We start from the raw sequence: 21,878 nt of genomic DNA on the forward strand, positions 1-21,878 counted from the left end.
TTCTTCTGTTGATGGATGTTTAACAGCAATTTTCGCATCTGGGGGCCCTTAAGTATCGTAAACCGGATCTAGAGCAAGTCTGTTATACATGTTGCGTGTATTATATAAGGGATTGTCCATTAATCACGTGAGGCATGAAGGGGAGGGGTTTGTTAAAAATCACGAAAAATCACCAGGGGAGGGGAGTGGAGTAAGATATCACGTGTATTTATTTTTTCGTCAAACGCACGATTTCTAAAGAGAAAAATTTTATTATTCTTTGTTGGGATTAAAATACACGTGATGATGGGGGTGGGGGTGGGGTAATCTTAAACCTCACGACGTATCACCAAGGGGAGGGGGTCCAAAAAATGAAAAAAAAGATCACGTGATTAATGGACAGCCCCTAAGTGACAATTTGTTTAAACCACATTTGCCATTCGTTATGCCGATTAGAATACAAAATTACCTATTTTCAGCTGAACTTTTAAGTATTTCCACTGTTTTTCATACTCTTTTAAACCACAGCGGTGGTTTAACATAAAAATTTAAAACAAAGCTTAAAACTACTATTCATTTCATTTAAAGCAAAATTATTCAAATCATTTCAGCCATTTTGTTTTAGCGAGACTAATGAGCATGTGTTTCGATAAAAAGCAGTTTAATTCGAACGCTTCTCTTTCAATTTCAATCTTTAAGCGAGTTATTCAATCACAAACTGAAGTATAACTATTACAAATTATGAAAAATATTTTTAATATACACTGGCACAAAACGTAGCACTCAACCTCAACCAGTTAAAAATGAAAATTTTCACGTGGTCGACTAAAAAGTATCCAACGCATGTTGATTCCGGGTCAAAGTAAACCTAACATTAAACATATCTTAATCAATATGTTAACAAATGACTCTTGAATCTAATTCGACGTGACATGACGCTATTACTACTACTGGTAGCTGTAGTTGCTGCCGTAACCGCTCCATTGATTGTAGCCACCGTAATTTCCCTGGTACTGCCAGCCTTGGTACTGATATTGGTCGCCTTGACCGTACTGCTGGTACTGGTTGTATGTGCCCTGTTGTGAATTACCGTACTGGTAGGAGCCGGCCGCTGATGAACTGTAGTTGCCGTAATTGTTGAACGAATTCGAGGCGGATGTCGTTGACGGCACGTTTTTGTCTTTTTTATTCACATCACTGCCAGAAACAGAACACAATAATAAAAATCAAGATAAAAAGTTGAAAATTTATAACTTACACTTTGTTATCCTTTTTCTTGCTTTGTTCCTTGCTTGCCTTGATGCATTTCTGATAGTCTTCGTACGCCTGCTGGACGGATGCAATATCCGCACCGAAATCCTCCAAAAACTCCAACTTTCGCTGCGCAAACATTACTTTCTGATCGATATCTGTACTCTCCTTATCCAGGAACGAATCAATCGCTTTGAGGACATCCTCCTCTTTGAAGTCCTCTCTATGCAGGGTCAAATCAATCAACTGCAGATACAATCGCGAGTTATTTGCATCTTTTGCGATTGCAGTGTTGATAATCTCGATCGCCTTAGCATTGTCTTTCAACAACATAGTCGAAAATCGCGCGTACTTAATCGCCATATTTGTCGAAATAACCTTATTCTTAGAATTATGAATATAATGCTCGTACAATTGACAACATTTCTCAAGATCACCTCGCCGGCGCTCTAAATTAATCCGTCTATAAGCAACCTGCAGTAAATTCGGAACTGATTTCTCTAAATTCTGCAAGATTTCCGCTGCTTTGTTATAATTCTGAACAGACTCTTCAAACAGAGCCCATTGGAGATGCACGTTGGGTTTCTTAAGATGATGGATTGTACAAGCACGCTCGAAAACGTCTTTAATTTTTGCCTGAAGCGAATCCTCTTTGAGGCCTTGCAGATAGTGAACAAACTTGAGCCAAAACTCTTCGTATAGAGCGCACGCAATGAGGCAACGTTCAAAAAGTACAATTATTCGCGATTTGTCGCCTTGTTCGATTTCATAGTCGAGATAATCTTGCCAGTTTTTGAGTTGACAACGTTCAAGAGGTTTTACGTGAAAGTATGGACGTTTAATCTAAATAAAAACAAGAAAAACGTAAATATTTGTACCAATTTTAAGTTTTTATGGTATAGACTTACTCCTTCTTCGTAATTCCAACGAGCTGTGACGGCAGTTGATGTATTTTTGTGGACTTTTCGACGAATCGAGATGATTCTCTCACGGATTGCTTTTGTTTCTTCATCAGTATTCTAATTTTAATAGAATTAACATAAAAAAAAATCGATTTCGTCAGTTTAAAATAATTTATACTTACAGTATCTTCATTATCCTCTCCTGGAGGAATATCAGGATTGTCAGCAACATCAGCCGCGTCCTGTTTAAGCACAGCTTTGATTTCCTTGCGTAATGCAAGAAATTCATCAACTTCCAGCACTTTATTCGGTGGATTTGTCATTACATGCTCTTGAAAGCTGTAAAACATAATATTTATCATAAAACTAAACTTATAAACAAAATAATTATTACTTTTCAAAATGTTGTGTGTATCCTTGCGTAGGAGTAGCCAACAGCCTCTCATAAACAATAGTAGCATGCAGAAGACGTTTTCCCTCCACTTCCCACTTGATGTAATTCTCCCATAGACGATCCGATCGAAATTCGAGCCCGCACGCCTCCAGAGACCTCTCAAACTGCGACCGAATAAACTCCTCATCATCCGGCTTGACCGTCCGCACGTAGGTGAGGTAGTGAATCCACAAATCGACGGACAACGGGATCGCCTTCAGCCCGCGTTCGAACACCTTCGCACAGAATCATCAAAAATTATAGTAAAACACACCACACCCACCACGACGCGCGTTCCTCGCGCATGTTGCAAACGCGCGCCGCGGTCACCCTGCAAGGCAATGCTCGATTAGCTTTCGTATGTTATATATCATAATTTCTATAAGAATATAAACGGTGTTATTAGAAAGTATATGATTATGATCTGACCGAAAGCTTAGGCTCTGGTACCGACAGTATTCGCAAATTATCTTTTGGTCCTTACATTTCGTTTGCTCTTTTTGTAACGGGCGACACAAGTGAGTGAGAGAGAGAGATTTCCACCGGTGCGACCACCCCCAATTTCTCCAGCACCACGAGAGCACCCCGCGAGGGCTCACCGAGCGAGAATTTCTGGCTAGTTTGGTGCGCAAATCGTACTACGTACAACGTACATTATGTATAACAAAACATTTTGTGAGGTATCTCAAAGGTATAACACAACCTAACAATGTACAGCCTTAAGTAACATACAATGAACTTTATAAGTATTATGTATATCAGAATAACAGCAGTTAGTAGTGCAGCCGTCGAAGAGCTGTGGGGATTGCAAAACGATTACTCAGTCAATTATCAAATACGTATATCATGTATTTCAGCACTTGTGCGATTTCTACGCCGCGCTGGCGTGCACTTACCTCTTCGCACTTCTTCTTGTTGCCCTTGCGCTTCTCGTAGTCGGCGTACTTGCGCCAGTAGCCATAGCAGTACGGGTAATGTGAGAGGAACGCGTCGTATGCTTCACGAGCCGCCTCCATGTCATTCTAGAAGTTGAAACAATGCACACAATTCTAAATTAATAAACCTATCAGGGATATAATCATTATAACAATAAATTTAAGTGTAATCAGATGGCCTCTGCGAGTTTCTTCATGATCGAAATTGCAGGATTGCTTTAGAGCGACATCGTAAAACAATCTTAGACAGAATTCATCATTTTAACATTAGAAAATGCATAAAAAGGGTTTATATTAGGTTAGTTATCAAAGATAGTGTATTTTAGGAGTGCTTTTCTGTGTTTTTGTGCTTTAAAAAGCAAATTTAAGCACAAAAATCAACATTTTTCACTTCAAGAATATGTTAACCTCATTTTTTCTTATTTAATTTATCAAATTCTTCAAATAAATGCATGCTACATACCTCATGATCAACATACTGTAGAAGATAAGTCCATCCAGTGAAATCTGCAGGTTCATCATTCACTGCCTTCCAGTACTTATCCAATTCAGGTAATTTCTTAGGCGCTTTGTCTTTTTCTTCCTGTTCTCCCTCTGCGGTTTTATCTAACGACGGTTTCTTGCTAGCCACTTCATCAGATGCAGGTGATCCGTTGTCATCACCCTCCAATTTTCTTTTATTATTCTTTACAGTCTCCAATTCTTCTTCAGACACATTCTAAACAAATGAAAACATGTTATGCCACCATAGAATTAATTTATGGTTAAACTTACCTCAGTATCAGCAGGTAATTCAGCCCTCTTGGGTCCTGGTAGTTCTTCATCAGACACTTCTTCAGTTTCTGGCACTTTTACAGCTTGCATTGTGGGCAGTTCATCTTCTGAGATGTTCTCAGCATCTGGGTCAGCCTTGGCCGCATTTTCAGCACCATCCTTTGATTCTTCCTCAGTTTCTTGCTGGATGTCTTCATCCATTGCAACTTCTTCCATCACTTCCATGTTGTTATCCTCCATATCATGGTTGCCATTCTCACTCATGACAAAACCATCCTCAAAGCAACTGTTTGATTCATTGTTGATGGCATCCGATGAGCTTTCTGCTCCTTTGAATGAGTTGAAGTCATTTGTCATGCTGTTGGAGTCTTCTGGCATGTCTGATGTAATCATTTCAATGGTTTCTGATTTAATTTCAGTGCTTTCTGTTTCATTCTCAATATCTTTCATCTCCTCGGAGCTTTTGAAATCATTTTCGGCGAATTCTGTTCGGATGTCATCAAAGTGTGCGTTTTCAGGTTGCTCGATTTGTTCGGGTTGTTCACGCGGCGGTGCTTGTTCGTTTTCGGTGTCGGATGAGTCGACCTGTACTTTTTTGCGACTCTTTCGAGTAGGCTTCGGCGAGACTTCAATGATGGCACGGCCGGAACGTGTTCTGCGAACTGCACACATACGGTGTTGCATTGTAAACACGTCAAACATAAGATAATGAGGTTCAAAGCCATCGTTGTAATAATATTAACAGCGAAAAAAGCAATGTTATGTGACTAACCTGGTGCTGAGCCTTCGAAGTCCTCCATGATCGCTGGAGACGACACACCGGCACTTAATAATACAAAACGCACTGACTAATTGTTATTGCATCGATTGACGAATGAATAAAATAGAACCAATGTGGTTTCAACGATTTTGTGGTAAAATTTTACGATACGATGACCAAACACATCCGCCACCCGCAAACAACTGCGGCAATTTGCCGCGACCTTGCGCATAACAAACGCACGCGCTACAGCGACGCCATTTTGAATGACAACACAAAAATGCAAATTCAAATTTAAATTAATAAAAGAAACTTCAATAAACCAAAGTTTAGTAATCAATTATATAAAACTTATATTTATAATATTATTGTAATAATAAATGCCATTTATAACACAATTTAATTTGATTTTTATTTCCAATCAATGCGTGTAGAAGTGGCGCTGCAAAAGCTTTAGTTCTATTTCTAGTGTAAAACGTTTCTAGTGTAAAGCTGAACTCTCCAAATCTTTCGCGCCAAAGCTCCTACTTTAACCAAACTTGTTTAAAACTCAACGCTAGTTATTTGGCGGTATTTGTTGTGTACTTGTCTGATACGCTACTTTTAAAATATTATTGATTATTCCTACTTTAAATAAATTACAATTATAAAAACTAAAACTATACCATGGAAGGATTTGACGACGCCGGTGTTTTCTACAGTGATAACTTCACTGGAGACACAAACGTGAACGATAATCACATTAATTTGCAAGCAGTGAAGAAAAAGTTCAAAGAATTCATTCGTCAATTTCATGGGGATAATTTCAACTACAAATATCGGTATGTATAAAATTAATACATAAATTTTACTTTGTAACTTTATTTCTATAAAGTCCTTTTGTTTATTTAATTTTTCTGTGAATAGTGATGCTCTCAAAAGAAACTACACTTTGCATCAATACTACCTTGAAGTTAACATTGAAGATCTGGCCAGTTTTGATGAAACTCTGGCTGAGAAAATTAATAAACTACCCACTGAACATTTAGTTATCTTTGAGGAGGCTGCCAAGGAGATTGCTGATGAACTGACTGCTCCAAGACCAGCAGGAGAAGAAAAGATTCAGGATATTCAGATTATGCTCAATTCAAATGGCAGTGCTGCTAATTTAAGAGCAATGACTGTATGTTTCATCATATTTTTAAACATTAAAGGTTTAAAATGGCTGATTTTAACTAATTATTGTATTACAGTCTGATGTAGTTTCGAAACTGGTTAAAATTCCTGGCATCATCATCAGCGCATCGGGTATTCGTGCGAAAGCAACCAAAATCGCAATTCAATGTCGTTCCTGCAGCAATGTCATCTCCAATCTGCCGATTAAAGCAGGTCTTGAAGGATATGTCATGCCGCGAAAGTGTAACACGTAAGATTTTATTCAAATTTTTATATCAACTTGTTAATAATTTATAAATAACTAGGGAGCAAGCAGGAAGACCAAAATGCCCCATCGATCCATACTTCATCATCCCAGATAAGTGCCACTGCGTCGACTTCCAAGTACTCAAACTCCAAGAATTACCCGATGGTATTCCTCAGGGTGAGATTCCACGTCATTTAACGCTCTACTGTGATCGTTATTTGTGCGAAAAGGTCGTTCCGGGCAACCGTGTGTTCATCCTCGGCATCTACTCGATTAAAAAAGTTGGAAAGCCTTCACGAGTAAGCATTATACTTAACTTATTTTTACCTACAAAGTTACTAAGGTTTTAATTACTAAATAATTAATATTAAAGATGGATCATCGTGAGAAAGCCATAACAGGCGTACGCGCTCCTTATATGCGTGTGGTTGGTATCCAAATCGATAGTGAAGGCTTGGGTGGAGGTGGTGTTTCGGTAGTTACTTCTGAAGAGGAAGATTTATTCAGAAGAATGGCATCTTCACCGAATATTTATGAGCGTTTAGCGCAGAGTATTGCGCCTTCCATTTTCGGCGCGTTGGATATCAAGAAATCAATCGCTTGTCTTTTAATTGGAGGATCCCGAAAGAAGCTTCCGGATGGTTTAACCCGTAGGGGTGATATCAATGTGCTACTTTTGGGTGATCCTGGTACAGCCAAGTCGCAATTGTTGAAGTTCGTGGAAAGAGTTGCGCCGATTTCTGTTTATACTTCGGGTAAAGGCAGTTCTGCTGCTGGTTTAACAGCATCTGTCATGAGAGATCCTTCATCGGTAAATAATTTGACTCAATTCAATCCTGAATAGTTTTGTAATCGATTTTCTTTAAATTTCTCAGAGAAACTTCATAATGGAAGGAGGTGCGATGGTTCTAGCTGATGGCGGAGTTGTCTGCATCGATGAATTCGATAAAATGCGTGAAGATGATCGTGTTGCCATCCACGAAGCCATGGAACAACAAACAATCTCTATTGCCAAAGCCGGAATCACCACAACTTTAAACTCTCGTTGTTCTGTACTCGCTGCAGCTAACAGTATCTTCGGCCGTTGGGATGAAACCAAAGGCGAAGAAAACATTGATTTCCTCCCAACAATTCTCTCACGTTTTGATATGATTTTCATCGTCAAAGATGAACATGACGCTCAACGCGATAAAACCCTAGCTCGACACATTATGGGCGTACACATGAACTCAAACCAAGGCACAAACGAACCGAAAGAAGGCGAGTTGTCTATTGACCTCATCAAGAAATTCATCAACTACTGCCGTACACGTTGTGGACCTCGTCTCAACGCCGAAGCCGGCGATAAACTCAAACGCAAATACGTTATGATGCGTAACAAGACTTTACAACACGAACAAAAGAAACATTCTATTCCGATCACTGTAAGACAACTTGAGGCTGTCATACGTATAGCTGAGAGTCTTGCAAAGATGCAACTGTTACCTTTTGCTACCGAGACGCATATCGATGAAGCATTAAGATTGTTCCAAGTGTCTACTCTGGATGCAGCCATGAGTGGTAGTTTATCAGGCGTAGAAGGATTTACCACTGAAGAAGAACATGAAACACTCGCGAGGATTGAAAAGCAGTTGAAACAGCGCTTTGCAATGGGCACACAGATCTCACAACAGACTGTGCTGCAAGATTTCGCTAAACAACAGTATCCAGAGCGGGCTGTGCTTAAAGTTATTCATACTATGATCAGGCGAGGAGAACTCCAGCATCGCATGCAGCGCAAGATGTTGTACCGTCTTAGTTAGACCATTTTGAAACATTGTAATCTCTTGTAAGCCACTTTTTTTTTATTAATATATTCAACGATTTTTTGCATAATTCATAGGATGTGCGTTTTGTTTGCGAAAGGATACTCCGGATGAGTTTCTACGCCTTTGAAGAATCTGAAATCGAAAACTCTGCCTTTCTCACCTCGATCCAAAGCGTCTAGTTTCGCTAGGTGGTCATCTGAGAGTTCAAAATCCAAAATGTCGATGTTTTGCTTAATGCGTTTGGTATTCACTGATTTTGGTATCACCACAACGTCGCGTTGTATTAAATGTTTCAGAAGTACTTGCCCAGGCGTTTTATCCAAACTCTTGGCGATTTCTTCCACGACTGGATCGGTTAATAATTCAGGAATATCACGTCTGCAGCATGTAAACAAGGTTTTGTTAAAAAATAAGCTTTATAATAGAGTTAACTTACTTGTGATCGTATTTTTCCTGAAAATGGCTCTGCGCACAAGGACTACCCAATGGGGAATACGCCGTAACGGCCATATTTAACTCCCTGCATGCTTGTATCAACTCTGTTTGTTGATGATAAGCGTGTATCTCGACTTGTAACATTGTGGGTTTGATTTTAGCCTCTGAGTATAATTTACGAATCTGATTAATGTTGAAGTTGGACAAACCGATTGTTTTCGCCCGTCCACGACGCACCTCAGCCTCCATGGCCTGCGACAAACATGTTTAGCACAAAGTAAACTTACAGCATGATTTTTATGAGTTTACTCGCCAGGTGTCGAGGGGATTACTATCCATATCCAACCGCATGGACCCATCGTCGTTTTTCGCTGGTTGCATTGAATCCGCTTCACAAGCAAACGCAAATGGCATATGAATCAGGTAGAGATCCACGTAGTCCATTTTTAATTTCGCTAGTGACATTGTAAGAAAACGCTCGACATCGCTGGCACGATTCCCAAACACGGGCAACTGAAATCGATTGATTATTGCATGAAAAACTGTAAAATATTGCTTTGTTTACTTTTGTTGTGATGAATAATTCAGAGCGTTTGATTTTTCCTTGTAGAATCAAACGTTCCAATGCATTGCCCAGGGATTCTTCGGTGTTGTAGTTAAATGCAGTGTCTAAAATTTAAATGTTTTAGAATTTTAAACTGTGGAGTTTGTATATTACCGAAATGACGGTATCCAGCTGCAATGGCGGTCTCGATGGCGGTTTGCATCTCATCCGGATGTGCTTTCCATGTGCCCAAGCCAATAATCGGCACGGAAATCTCGGGGGACAGCTGGACATGTTGCATTTTATGTAATCTTGCACTTGCACTTGCGAAGAGCGCTCGCGTAAAATTAGACAACGCGTGGACCGATTTGCGCGTTATATACCCGCCGGTTATTAATAAAGTTAGGCGCGCAATGATTGCGGCTCACAATTAATAATTTTGACAAGTTTAAACAATCAAGTGAGAATGAAAAGTATCAAATCACTTAATTCTGTCAAAATATAAGCTCAATATTAGCTGCAGAGTTATATAAATGATTCTGGATTGATTATTTCTAAATTAATCGTTTTTTTGACGAAATTTATTAGTCGCCATTTTGTCATAATCATATTCCAACATTTTCCTGAATAATTAATGCTTTTGATCAAATATTTGCATAGCTAAAAGTAAGAAAAATTGAGAATATGATAATTAATGTAGCACGTTGTGTTTTCGTGTAATTATTATTAATTAATATTAATTATGTATGTACTACTTCGGCAAAAGTCGACCTTTCAGTTCACTAACACAATAAACTTACTACTTTTATGCCCAAGGGTAAAATCTATCAACAAAATACAAAGTAAAGGAAAAACAACCAAACAAAAGCTTGGATGTAGGTTTTTTTCATGTATTGACTCGAAAATTACAGTTTTCTTTCCTTTTGAATGCTATTTCTACTATATTCTTGCTTGTTTACCATCCATAAACAAAAACTACGCAAACTTCAATAGATTTAACTATATTTACTCAGTTTTCATGATTAAAAAATGTAAAATTTGATTTTTGTGTACTGGAAGTCTCAAACGCCATTTTGTTTTCAGATTTAAGTGTCAATTTTCAACTTTTTTCTCAAAATTTCTTAAAAAATATAAAATTATGCCTAAAAACCCGACAATTTTCTTATAATAATTGGATATACTTTGTTAATTCATAAGAGGTTTGATAAAATGTGAGATTTTCCCAGACCTGAAGTTTTATTATCATTAACAACTAGCATATACATGAATGTATATCATTTTCATTACAAAAATCATCGTCGCACTCGAAATCGTCCTCGTTTCACTTATACATTATGACCACATGTCTCATGGTTCATCCTTAAATAGTACTTAAAGTAGATTCGGGGGGAGGAGTGGGATGCAAGTGTGATCACCAAACAAATCGGCGATCGGCATTACCCCAAGAATTTAGTACATATGTGGTTTGGGGGCGGGCGTGAACAACCGTTTAACACGTTCATCGAAAAGGAAGGGACATGGTACACTGACACACACACATATCATCGCGACCATCTGCATTCGTTTTCATGCTCGTTACTAATTAATTTAAATCGTTAAGTCATTAGCTGAAAATTCGTTATTATTGTGTCTTCACTTCGACTCACGTTTGTTCTTCACATCGGGTGTGGGGGCAGAGAAATGGGAACGCCGCTCTTTTTTAAGTTACAATTTCTGTTTTCGCTTAGCATTAGTATTTCTGCTTTAACTTTTATAGACTAAATTACTTAATATACATATCGTCTACGAGTTTAGAGTAATTTTTTTTACACTAGCGCGCACGCGGCGCTCCTCCCGAAATGCTCCCCATTGGCGTTGCAATAAAAAACGTAAAAAACTAAACTATCAACTACGAATCGTGTCCATCTCGACGCCGGGATACATTCGAATGGGAAGAGGAGCGTCGTGTGCGTTTGTTTTGTTGTTTGCCGAAACTCACGCAGTTCCGCAGCACTCGATACATTTTCGCGCCTGTTTCTGTTTTCAGAATTCTTAATTTCTAATCGCCTTAAGAATTACCAACTCGCACATCTCACGCTCTCAGTCCGCCTGCGCTGCTCTCGTTCGTTGACTGGTGATCAAACCAATATAATACAAACTTAAATATTACTGGTTGTATCACAATGTATAGCTTGTTCCTAACTAATTTTACATTAAAAAAAAATGAAACAACTATTCAATATACGTTTTTATAATATAAAATAGATATTTACAATTTTCCTGCGCGCGCGCTGCACTTGCAAAGTGCGTGTGAGTGTGTGTGTGTTGAGAGTGAAAATGTCAAAGAATTTATTTCGGCGGCGTTTTCAGTGTGTGTGTGTGTGTGTGTGTGTTTCAGCGCTCTCATTAATCAAAGAGAGAAGAACAAACTATACTAGAGTTCAAAGAGTTGACAAAATGCGTGCGAAACAAAATAAACGCATTAATTGCAAACAAATATTCATTTGCATCGTCGAAGTATTCGTGGGGTTTATCGATATTTTAGGTTTATAACAATAAATATGATATATTGTTGATTATCCCCAGTTTCGATCCTCGTTTACGTTCCACACTGAAACCATGGGCAAGAAGTTTAAAGCGAGAAACGTACACGAACGTGATTTACAGTGAATTTCAAAATTTATAGCCTTCAATGGTTTTGCATTCGAAAATTAAGTCATATTGTTATGTTGCGCGCGCAAATGCACAAGAAAACGGCGAGATTTCCGGATACATTCTCGCGCGAAACAAGATAACTCATCCCATTTATATTGATAATTATATATTGCTAATTTATAAACCAGCTATCGAATCAAACGTATGCAACAGACAAAACACCGATGAGTGTGTGTTTGATAGTTACTCAAGTTGTTAATGCGCTCACTGTGAGGGGTACTTCTGCATGGGCGCATACAATACTTGGGTGTTGGGCTGTTGCGCGCCCTGTCCGGCCCATTGGCCCTGCGGCACCACACAATATTGTCCTGGATAGTTCGGGTACTGATAGTAGCCCTGCATGTAGCCGCCTTGCGCGGCAGCATACCCCTGCGGATACCAGTACTGACCATAACCGTACGGGTATTGTTGACCTTGAGCGGGTGTGATGCTAGGCGCTGCTGCACCTGCGGCGCCATCCCCGGCAGGACCGCCGTTTTCCTTGCCCCAGAAGCATTTGACTACCTGGCCGTTGATCTCGCTGTTGTGTATCGCTTCAATGGCGTGCGTCGCTGACTCCTTGCTGGAGAAGCGGATGAATGCGTATCCTTTGTCTTTGAAGACACGGATGTCCTGAATCACGCCGAATTGGGCGAAGGTTTGCTGCATGAGGTCCTCGCTGATGCCGTTCGTGAAGCCGCCGCAGTAGACGGTGCTGTTGGTCGGCGAGGTCTGATTGTATACCTCCTCGTAGGTGGGCTGCTTGCTGCGTTGTTGTGGCTTGTCGGCGCGCGGTGGCGGCGGCTTGCGCGTTGACCAGTTGGTGCGAATTGAGCGCGATCCCAGCCACTGGCCGTTCATCGCTTGAATGGCCGTCTCCGCTTCGGCTTTCTTCACGAACGAGACGAATGCGTACCCCTTGGACTTGAGCGTCTGCGGGTCGCGTACTATCCGGCAGTTGGAGATCTCCCCGAAGGGAGCGAAGGCCTCGCGGAGCGTGTCAGTCTCGATCTCGGGCGACAGGTCGCCGACGAAGATGTGATGGTGGTTGGACGTGTCCGTCTTCGGCTGGTTGCCCGGGCTGGTCGCCCAGTTTACCTTCATTTCTTTGTCGAGAAAGACGCGTTTGTTCATCGCCGCCAGTGCGGTGGATGCCGACTGGTGGTTGGCGAACTCGACGAATGCGTAGGGATCATTGCCCGGCTCGCGGATGATCTTGCAGCCCTTGACTGGACCGATTTGCGCGAACAGCGTGCAGAGCAGATCCTCGGACACGGTGCCGTCGAGGTTGCCCACGTACAGTGTTTTTGGGAAGCTCTCTTCCGACATGATGACGCCGGCCGTTTACTAGTCGTCACCCGCACACCCACTTACCGCGCCGCCGACCGCTCACAAATGCATGTATTGCGTCGAACCGCGGGGAGAGCGCTTCTGGCGGCCTTAATTTGCCACGGACGGCAGCACCAGGGCAGAAACGCGGCGGATGGCTGACTTTCTCTTCGTGTTATTCTGCCGCGACTGGCTGTCAAACGAAACAAAATGGCTGGCCGGTGGCGGCCGACTGGCCAAAACCGAGCGTCTATTAGCGCGGACTGCCGATCTGTGGATCGCCCGCACTCTGGAACGCGCACTACGCTAATTGACGATTTTCCCAGGCGGCTAATCACTTTTCTTTGTCGACTTTATCGATTCGCTGTGATCGAAAACAAGCTTTTCGTTGTGAGAGCGAAGTTAGCAACAAGTCGTTGACGCTCCGCCCACAAAACTTCACAAAACCACAATCGCAATAAATGACAGCTATTCGGCCAATTCGGGTATCGTCGGATCCGGATTCTTTCAGAAAATTTCCAATTTCAATTATATTCCTTACGTGATAATTAAAAACTTACATAAAATTGATTCACTTATTATATGCTTTTAAATTAACAATGTAATAATTATGCTGACTTTAATAAGTTCAACATTGAATTCAAACAGTTTTTTGACACTGTTCCCAACCTTGCCAAATTTGCAAATATGCAGCCAACTAAACAAAAATTATATAACAAACAAAAACAAAGAAATTCAAATTTTAGAAACAATTTATTATTACCTTTAATAAATAGTTTAATCCTATAATAAAGTCTAAATTATTGAATTTAAATTGGATTGGTTGCATTTGTCTCAATTTTTTACTCTTTCAATGCCAAACATGCCGGGTGCAGATGTTGTGTTTGTTTTGACATTTCGTATGTATTTACCATAACCTCCACTGATAACATTTTTCGAAATGTTTATTGCTGAATAAACAAAACAATAGCAAGCAATGTCCAGCGAAGACATCCAGGAACAACAAGATAACGAATTTGAGGCTTTGAAGGTAGTTAGCATTTATTAACTAAAACCGATTGAATTTTCTTGATTTTTACAACATTAAAACAATGTTTACCGGTTTTCAGGCGATATATGTCGATGATGTGCGCGATTTGCGTAATTCTGCTTGGAACATATGGCATCCACTGAAGTTTTCTCTAACTTTAACTCCACAACAAGGAAGCACAGATGAAGCAAATGCCAGAGTTGATCTGCTGGTGACCTGCTCTGATCGATATCCTTTTGAGTAATAAACTTCATCTAATCATTATCATTTGTATATAACTTTATGTATCATTTGGTTTTGGGATTAATAATTAAACTGCATATATTCTGGTTGTTGTTCATTTGTTTTTAATTGTGCTGTGCTATTTGTTTTGCTTTCATCTTATGATTTAACAAATATAATAAAAGCTTACATTTTAACATTCATTCTTTGCTTTATTGTCTGGAATGAGTTCAAACTATGATATCATACTTATAGGGTGCCACAACTAGGCATATGCAATGAAAAGGGCATTTCAAAGGAAGAAGCTCAACTGTTGCTCAAGGGATTGCAAAAAGAAGCTCAAAAACATGTGGGGAATGCCATGGTTTTTGACCTGTCAATGTATGTACAAGAATTTTTATTTGAACATCGAAAACCATCAGAAACAAGCTTTTATGAGCAGATGATTCAGAGACAACAGCAACAACAACTTAAAGAGCAAGCAAAGTTGGATCAAGAGGCAAGTAAATGTTTATTCTTCTTCAGAAAAATGCAATTTAAATCAGTTAAATGATTTTATCCGCAAAATTTCTCACCACACTTGTTAGTATATAAAATTAACTTTCGATATTGTCACTTTTAGAAAGAAATACTTGCAAAAGAAGTAAAAGAACGCCAGGAACTGCACAAACAAGCCAACAAACGATATCGAGAAGAACGTCGCTTGTCAGAACAATCATCAAGCAGTGGCGCAATGAGAACATCGATTAATGAGAGCTCAAATGAATCTTCAGGTGGTGAAGGCATCACCGAAGTTCAATGCGAGCATGAAATGAAAGAGATTCACTTTTCGAACGTATCAGTTACAACAGGACAATGTGTAGAGCATGTGTCCGAAAATTGCATTTTATTCTCTTCTGTTGATTCAACAAATGGACAAATGTACTTTTTATCAGAGTGGATGATTGGAAATGATGATAAGATGATTGCTTCAGATCAAGTTTCGAAACAAATTGGTTGTATTGAACAAGAATTGAAAAGTCTTCTAAAATTAAAACATCCTAATCTTATAAATTACATTAATATGGAACACTCGATTCTACAAGATGGCAAAATAGTTGTCAACTTGTTAACAGAGTTTATTTTAGGTAAATATTTATTACTTCAATGTAATCCTCAGAATGTTAATGAGTTTTGTTCTTCTAGGTTTAAATTGTAATGTTTTATACCTCTTGAAACAAATTCCTATTGAGATTGAAATGCTGCGAATGATTGTTGAGAATGTCCTGAGTGCCTTGGACTTTCTACATAGAAATAATACTGTTCATAAGAATTTGTGTGCGTCGTGCGTTTATATTTCTAATCGAGGTACGTATTAAATTGGAGTTTGTGTTGTTTCAGAAATCATTATTTGTTTTCAGGGCATATTAAGTTAGCTAATTATAGTATTTATCAAAGACTGACTGATCTAGCGTCACAGAGTACAAATTCGAATAATTACAGTAAGAAAAATGATGTTTATGACTTCGGTGTCACGATTTTATCACTTGTCAAAGGATGCCAAGTGGATGAAGAAGAAGATAATATAATTCCTTATGATTTAAGCATGGATTTAAGAGATTTTATTGAAAAGTTAGTATAATATTCATCACTGTACTGTAAAATAGCACTTTTACTAACATCTTTTCGTACAGGTGCATTTTAAAAGATGAAAATCGTTCCACTACCACCGAATTGCTAGAGCATTCATTCCTGAAAACTCCAACAGAGAAAAAATCACCTATCAAAAACCACTGCTAATGGTGGATGATAATAACTCATCAGAAATGCATGTGGATGATATAAAGTTTTTAGCCCAACCTAATTTGAATGGTAAATCGCGTGTGGAAACCGAATTCGAAAATTTAGATTATATTGGTCAGGGTGCTTTCGGACAAGTTTACAAAGTGCGCAATAAACTGGATCAACGTGTGTACGCTTTGAAAAATATTGAATTAAACTCCAAAAACAAACTTATCAATAAAAAAATTATAAGAGAAGTTAAATTGCTGTCCAGCTTGAATCATGAGAACGTGGTGAGATATTACAACTCATGGATAGAGAGTGCAACTGTGTCACCTCAGGAGGATGAATCAGAAGAAGATTATTCAGATAATCATAAAAACCTCGAGATAAATTCATGGAGAAATTGGTACCGAATGCAAAGGCACTTGCGTGGTCCATTAGTTACGGAGGAAAGTCTAGCAAAAATCAAGAGGTGCTTGATGATTCTGATTCTAGTTCAGATGACTTGTTTATGGAGTCGAGTGAAGCAGATTCCTTGGTGGAGTTTGAGAATGATGAAAATGGAAAAAGTGCAAATGCTGGCGATGACACTGAAGATGAGGGTATAGATGAGAAGAATAACACGAGACAAATACAGTTTATGTATATTCAAATGGAGTTTTGTGATAAGAGCACTTTACGCACAGCAATCGATAATGAACTTTACAAAGAAAAAGACAGATTATGGAGGTTGTTCAGGGAGATTATTGAGGGTATGGCCCACATTCATCAACAAGGAATGATCCACAGGGATTTGAAACCTGTGAATATTTTCCTGGATGCAAAGGACCACGTCAAAATCGGAGATTTTGGTCTTGCCACTTCGAATCTCCTAATAAAAAATGAACCTGTCATTGGATTGGACACACAAGTCGGTAGGTATTTCATAGCTGTGAAGTTAGGTTAGATTTTCAATTTTGGTTATGCATTTATCTAGATAAATCTGGAGGTCTTGGTGATCCCAGCCTGACTGGTCAAATTGGAACAGCGCTCTACGTTGCTCCTGAATTAACTTCCACAGCAAAAGCAAGTTACAATCAGAAAGTTGATATCTACAGCCTAGGCATCATCTTCTTTGAAATGTCCTATTACCCATGCGCAACACAGAACGAACGTATACAGATCCTCACCAAACTACGCACGGATAAAATCATATTCCCTGACGATTTCGACAAAAATGCAACTCCAGTTCAGAAACGCATCATAAAATGGTTGCTTGACCACAAACCTGTAAATCGTCCCACTTCCCTGGAACTCCTGCAGTCCGATCACATGCCCCCACCTGTTTTAGAAGAAAGAGAACTTAGGGATTTACTTAGACACACTTTGAAAAATTCACAACTAAAAGCGTATAAATATCTAGTCGAATCCTGTTTAAATCAACCCGTTACGACCGTGCAGGATATTTCATATGATAAGGACATGGGTCCACCTTATACAATGAAGAATCTTCAAGTGTTCAATCATGTTAAGGGTTTAATGGCGAAGACTTTTGAGTTGCATGGCGCGCAGGAACTGAATACGCCATTGTTAATGCCGAGGAATTCATGTTACGATGGTATGGAGAATGTCAGGCTGATGACACATTCTGGAAGTGTCGTCACTATTCCATATGATCTCAGGTAGGAATATTACTATTTATTAGTTAGTAGTATAAAAATGAGGTTATGTTTACTTCCAGGATACCATTCGCTCGATATGTGGCATGGAATGGTATCACTTCCCTGCGGAGATATTCAATTTCCAGGGTTTATCGAGAAAAGCGCGCGTTTGGATTCATTCCACGAGAGTTGTACGAATGTGCATTTGATATCGTCACTCCTACACCTGGTACTATAACTTTAAACAAAACCTTTGAGTCTGTGTGGGTATGAGTGTGTTTATATATTCTTTTGTTTTCGTTTGATTGCAGGCAATTTAATGGCGGACGCTGAAGTGATTTACCTTCTGGATGAGTTGGCTGCGAACGTGCCGGGTCTGCGCGACCGGAATTGCTTGATACGCCTCAATCACATGTCGCTGCTCAAAGCGATCCTGCTTTATTGCGGAATTAAGGACCGGCATTCGGAGTTTTACGGCATATTGGCCGACGCCAAGGTTTGTATCTTGCTTTTAATTAAACGTTTATGATACCTTTGATGCAGCTGTAGCTGCAGCTGGTACTAGCGCCGCCATTTTGTCAATTATTCGTTTTCTGCATTGGTTTTAATGATTCTGATTGGTTTGATTTTGTTGAAAGGAGGGCAAAGTGACTAGAATGCAAGTACGCACGCACCTGAACAGCAGCAGTGTCTCGCTTCGTAATATTGCGACGCTCTTTGAGTTCTTCTTTTCTTCCAATACGGAGGCGCCGATTGCCCAAATTCGCAACCTACTGCAGACGATTATCAAGCGACGCAACACCGAACCGGCGATTCTCGCACGTCAGGCCCTTCAAGACTTACAGACGATTATTGATCATGCAACGAATCTCGGAGTTACAGTAATATTCTTCAAATGTTTTATGTTATCTAATTTTACGGGAATTTACTTTCTAGAGTTTAATAAAAATCAACCTGGGATTGATATATAACGTCCCTCAATATTCAGGAATGATTTGCCAATTAGCTTGTTCATCTTTCAAGAAACGAAAACAAACAATGGAGGTGCTTGCCGTCGGTGGACGCTACGATGAAACAATCAACAATTACAAATCACTTATTCCTGCTAATAATGATTGCCTACAGTCAGCTGTCGGAGTTTCATTTTCTTTGGATCGTTTGGTCGCCATCTTTACGCATCATCTACAAATTGAAGATGGCGTTCACTGCCCGGATCTAGAAGTGACGCATTTGGATGTGGTTGTTGGCAACATTGATAAAATATCCAGTCTGAAACAAGTTGCTAAGATAATAAGAGATTTACGTAATGCTGGGATTAAAGTGACTTTTGTCGATGGCACCACGCAGAAAGAAATTACAGAACAAGGAGGAGAGTTTAACGTACCATATGTGATTATTTATAAGGATGGACAAGCAAGGATACATCATTGTAAAAATCCTGAAAAGTATGAGTTTATATAACATGATTTTTCATGGATTTATTTTTTGTTTTATTGATGTTTAGGTGGGAAGAATATTCATTGAACGTATTGGTCGAGAATATCCGTGGATTAAAGATGAATAAAACCTTTGCTGACGCTGGAATGGAAACGTCTGCAACCACTATATCCAGGAGTGAATCAACGCACAGAGCTGCGCATGTGCCAAACTGTAAAGCTAATGTTAATACTGTGTATTTAATACATGGCGAACGCGAAAAAATGTCAACCAATCAGAAAAAGCGCTATGAACAACTTGTAAGTTTCAATATTAGTGTTTTTATTTTTAAATTTATAATTATTTATTTATTAGATTGATGTTAAAATTACTGATGCTCTCAACAAGCTTAATGGCGACGTAACCTTGTTTGCGATGAACGTAGATGGCGCTATGATATGCGCAATGGCGTCTTGCTTCAATTTTGAGTCAAAAGACGATTTCTACAAGTCTTTAGACACATTGAAAGAAAAGTAAGCTTTAAATTTACATTTTTAATAGTTTTATAACATATTTGTGTGTTATTTAGATATCCGAAACATAAAAAGTACCTTGATGACATGCGTGAGAAAATCTACGCGCACAAAAGCAACTCGATTATTCTTTTCAGCCTGTTGGATAACACGTACCGCGTATTTTTGTAAATTTTGATGAATCAATAAATATTTATGAATTTAACGAAATCCATACCTGAGCGTGCTTGGTAATGTGTTTTGATGGTCATTATCTACCTCAAACCAGTCCGTCAAAACAAATATTACTTCAAATCCAAACATCAAGTGGATGGATAGCTGATGAGTCGATGAGAGATTTCGCATTTGCATTTGCATGTTGCTCAGGTGCTTGAGCTTCCATTTCGTACAGTTCACAATGGAATTTTACGCAATTCCAACATCCACGATTGACTCCTTCAGATAACTTTTGCATTAAAAGTTTACATTTTATTATTGAGGTTATGTGTACTCAGACGTTTAATGGCCGAATTAAATTGAGTTGAGGTGAATTTCGGCCGTGATTGCTTTTATTGGCAACTTGCTGTAGAGAGTTGATTTATTCTCTTGGGAGGCCAATAATTCACGAAATCAATTTCGAGCTAGTATTTACTTTTAATTATGTACTTAGCGGTTGCCTCGCGCTGCCATTTTGTGCTCCTTTCACGAGAGGGACATCAATCTAAATCTTGATTTGCATTTTATTTATTACGTCAATAAAACACCAAAAAATGAAGTAAAAGTAAATAAAAATCCCTACTAATATTATAAATGCGAAAGTCCTGATGTTTGTTACACTTTCACGCAAAAACTACTTAACCGATCATCATGAAAATTTGTACGCATATTCTTAGTGGTCCCCGAATGGTTATAGGCTACTTTTTATTTTAAAAAAAAATTATGTTTTAAATAACATAAAGAAATTGTTTAGCCAATAATACCTCTGCATCTGGTTATTTGACTACTCTAACGCCATCTAGCATTCCAGCAATGAAGCTCAAACCTAAGTACTATAGTACCATCACACTGTATTATCACACTGTATTACCGACAGCTACGTCAACATCAAATCCAATTGACTACACTATGGAGACTGTACACTATACTTCCATAGACTATACTTTCATCCATTTTAAACTTCCCGCCATTCTACTTTATTGTTACTTCTTCTGTGATTACAGACGCGTACGGTAGCAACTTCATTATTTTAGATATTCGCGAGCGAAGCCGCGGGTTAAAGCTAGTATAATATACTTCCACCTATAAAGCACCAGTATTTCCACGGTGGCCGTGAGTCAAAACAGGCGTGGCTAAACGTGGCTAATCGTTATTAAACACTCAATCAATCTCGTGAGTAAAGTCCCGTTTAGCCACTTTGGTATCAAGTGGCAACTTTTAATATACAGTAGAGTCCGGTTATAATGACATCGAAGGGAATTGACAAACACGTCATAATAAGCGGACGTCATACAAAGCGTTTTGAGAAATGAAAACCCTTTTTTATGTAAATATGTACATATACATACATATTAAATCAAAATCAAAATTGCACGTAATCAGCACATTATAACACATACAAGTGTATTTTTACTGCAAGTAATCTGTAATTTTTGTCTGCTTTTGTTTTTTCATTTAATTAATTTTCTTGTGATTTTCGAAGCCTCTTTGGTTTCAAAACATTTGAATTGAACGATTGCTTAATGCGGTTCTTGTTTTTTAAAAAGCATTGAGATTGTCGAATGACCCACGCCAAATTCGGATTAATGGAAAATACGGATTAAGTCGTGGTCAAGGTGCTGCTGCCCGAATGCTTATATTTATTATTTAAGCATTTGGTCTTTCCGATAGTAAATACATAAAAGTAATTTGACAATCATAAAAGAAATGTAGCAATAAATATAAAAAGTTCGCCACGTGTCGAACGTCGTCGGGTATCAACGAACATTACCGGAGGTGTAAAGAATCATGTTGGTCATTATAACCGGACATAATCTGTTAAAAATGGGTCATAATAAGCGACATGTCACTGT

General features: G+C 38.9%; 6 protein-coding genes across 6 annotated transcripts; 3 read left to right on the forward strand and 3 right to left on the reverse strand.

Annotated features, from left to right (window-relative positions):
• Positions 1 to 623: 623 nt before the first annotated feature.
• Positions 624 to 5,268, reverse strand: Prp39 (pre-mRNA processing factor 39). Its single transcript, XM_065311567.1, has 9 exons — positions 5,047 to 5,268; positions 4,275 to 4,936; positions 3,964 to 4,218; positions 3,462 to 3,587; positions 2,527 to 2,801; positions 2,315 to 2,471; positions 2,139 to 2,249; positions 1,238 to 2,073; positions 624 to 1,176 (listed from the first exon to the last, which is right to left on the reverse strand). The coding sequence occupies exons 1-9, from the start codon at positions 5,072 to 5,074 to the stop codon at positions 927 to 929; spliced, it is 2,700 nt and encodes an 899-aa protein (XP_065167639.1). The 5' UTR covers positions 5,075 to 5,268; the 3' UTR covers positions 624 to 926.
• Positions 5,269 to 5,547: 279 nt separating this feature from the next.
• Mcm5 (Minichromosome maintenance 5) lies at positions 5,548 to 8,315 on the forward strand. Its single transcript, XM_065311933.1, has 6 exons — positions 5,548 to 5,855; positions 5,941 to 6,196; positions 6,267 to 6,439; positions 6,495 to 6,735; positions 6,810 to 7,247; positions 7,312 to 8,315. Exons 1-6 carry the CDS (start codon positions 5,701 to 5,703, stop codon positions 8,236 to 8,238), a joined length of 2,190 nt encoding a protein of 729 aa, XP_065168005.1. The 5' UTR covers positions 5,548 to 5,700; the 3' UTR covers positions 8,239 to 8,315.
• Positions 8,259 to 9,689, reverse strand: LOC135798944 (aldo-keto reductase family 1 member A1-like). Its single transcript, XM_065311934.1, has 5 exons — positions 9,398 to 9,689; positions 9,245 to 9,348; positions 8,989 to 9,192; positions 8,681 to 8,931; positions 8,259 to 8,622 (listed from the first exon to the last, which is right to left on the reverse strand). The coding sequence occupies exons 1-5, from the start codon at positions 9,522 to 9,524 to the stop codon at positions 8,313 to 8,315; spliced, it is 996 nt and encodes a 331-aa protein (XP_065168006.1). The 5' UTR covers positions 9,525 to 9,689; the 3' UTR covers positions 8,259 to 8,312.
• Positions 9,690 to 10,440: 751 nt separating this feature from the next.
• On the reverse strand, positions 10,441 to 13,673 carry Rox8 (TIA1 cytotoxic granule associated RNA binding protein Rox8). The gene has a single exon (XM_065310858.1). The coding sequence runs from the start codon at positions 13,223 to 13,225 to the stop codon at positions 12,122 to 12,124; it is 1,104 nt and encodes a 367-aa protein (XP_065166930.1). The 5' UTR covers positions 13,226 to 13,673; the 3' UTR covers positions 10,441 to 12,121.
• Positions 13,674 to 13,952: 279 nt separating this feature from the next.
• On the forward strand, positions 13,953 to 15,030 carry LOC135797978 (eIF-2-alpha kinase GCN2-like). Its single transcript, XM_065310620.1, has 3 exons — positions 13,953 to 14,255; positions 14,335 to 14,495; positions 14,733 to 15,030. Exons 1-3 carry the CDS (start codon positions 14,202 to 14,204, stop codon positions 15,028 to 15,030), a joined length of 513 nt encoding a protein of 170 aa, XP_065166692.1. The 5' UTR covers positions 13,953 to 14,201.
• Positions 15,031 to 15,103: 73 nt separating this feature from the next.
• On the forward strand, positions 15,104 to 20,040 carry Gcn2 (eukaryotic translation initiation factor 2 alpha kinase Gcn2). Its single transcript, XM_065310857.1, is given in 14 exon segments — positions 15,104 to 15,604; positions 15,663 to 15,824; positions 15,878 to 16,088; positions 16,151 to 16,223; positions 16,226 to 16,616; positions 16,619 to 17,155; positions 17,218 to 17,902; positions 17,962 to 18,110; positions 18,193 to 18,377; positions 18,520 to 18,762; positions 18,818 to 19,326; positions 19,386 to 19,617; positions 19,673 to 19,830; positions 19,887 to 20,040. Coding segments are annotated over 14 exon segments (4,044 nt in total). The 5' UTR covers positions 15,104 to 15,210; the 3' UTR covers positions 20,002 to 20,040.
• Positions 20,041 to 21,878: the final 1,838 nt, after the last annotated feature.

Source organism: Atheta coriaria, unplaced genomic scaffold, assembly GCF_025399875.1.
Source record: "Atheta coriaria isolate IRGN ID8LTWV9N9 unplaced genomic scaffold, Caltech_Dcor_3.1 hic_scaffold_9_pilon, whole genome shotgun sequence".
In the NCBI taxonomy this organism is placed as follows: domain Eukaryota; kingdom Metazoa; phylum Arthropoda; class Insecta; order Coleoptera; family Staphylinidae; genus Dalotia; species Dalotia coriaria.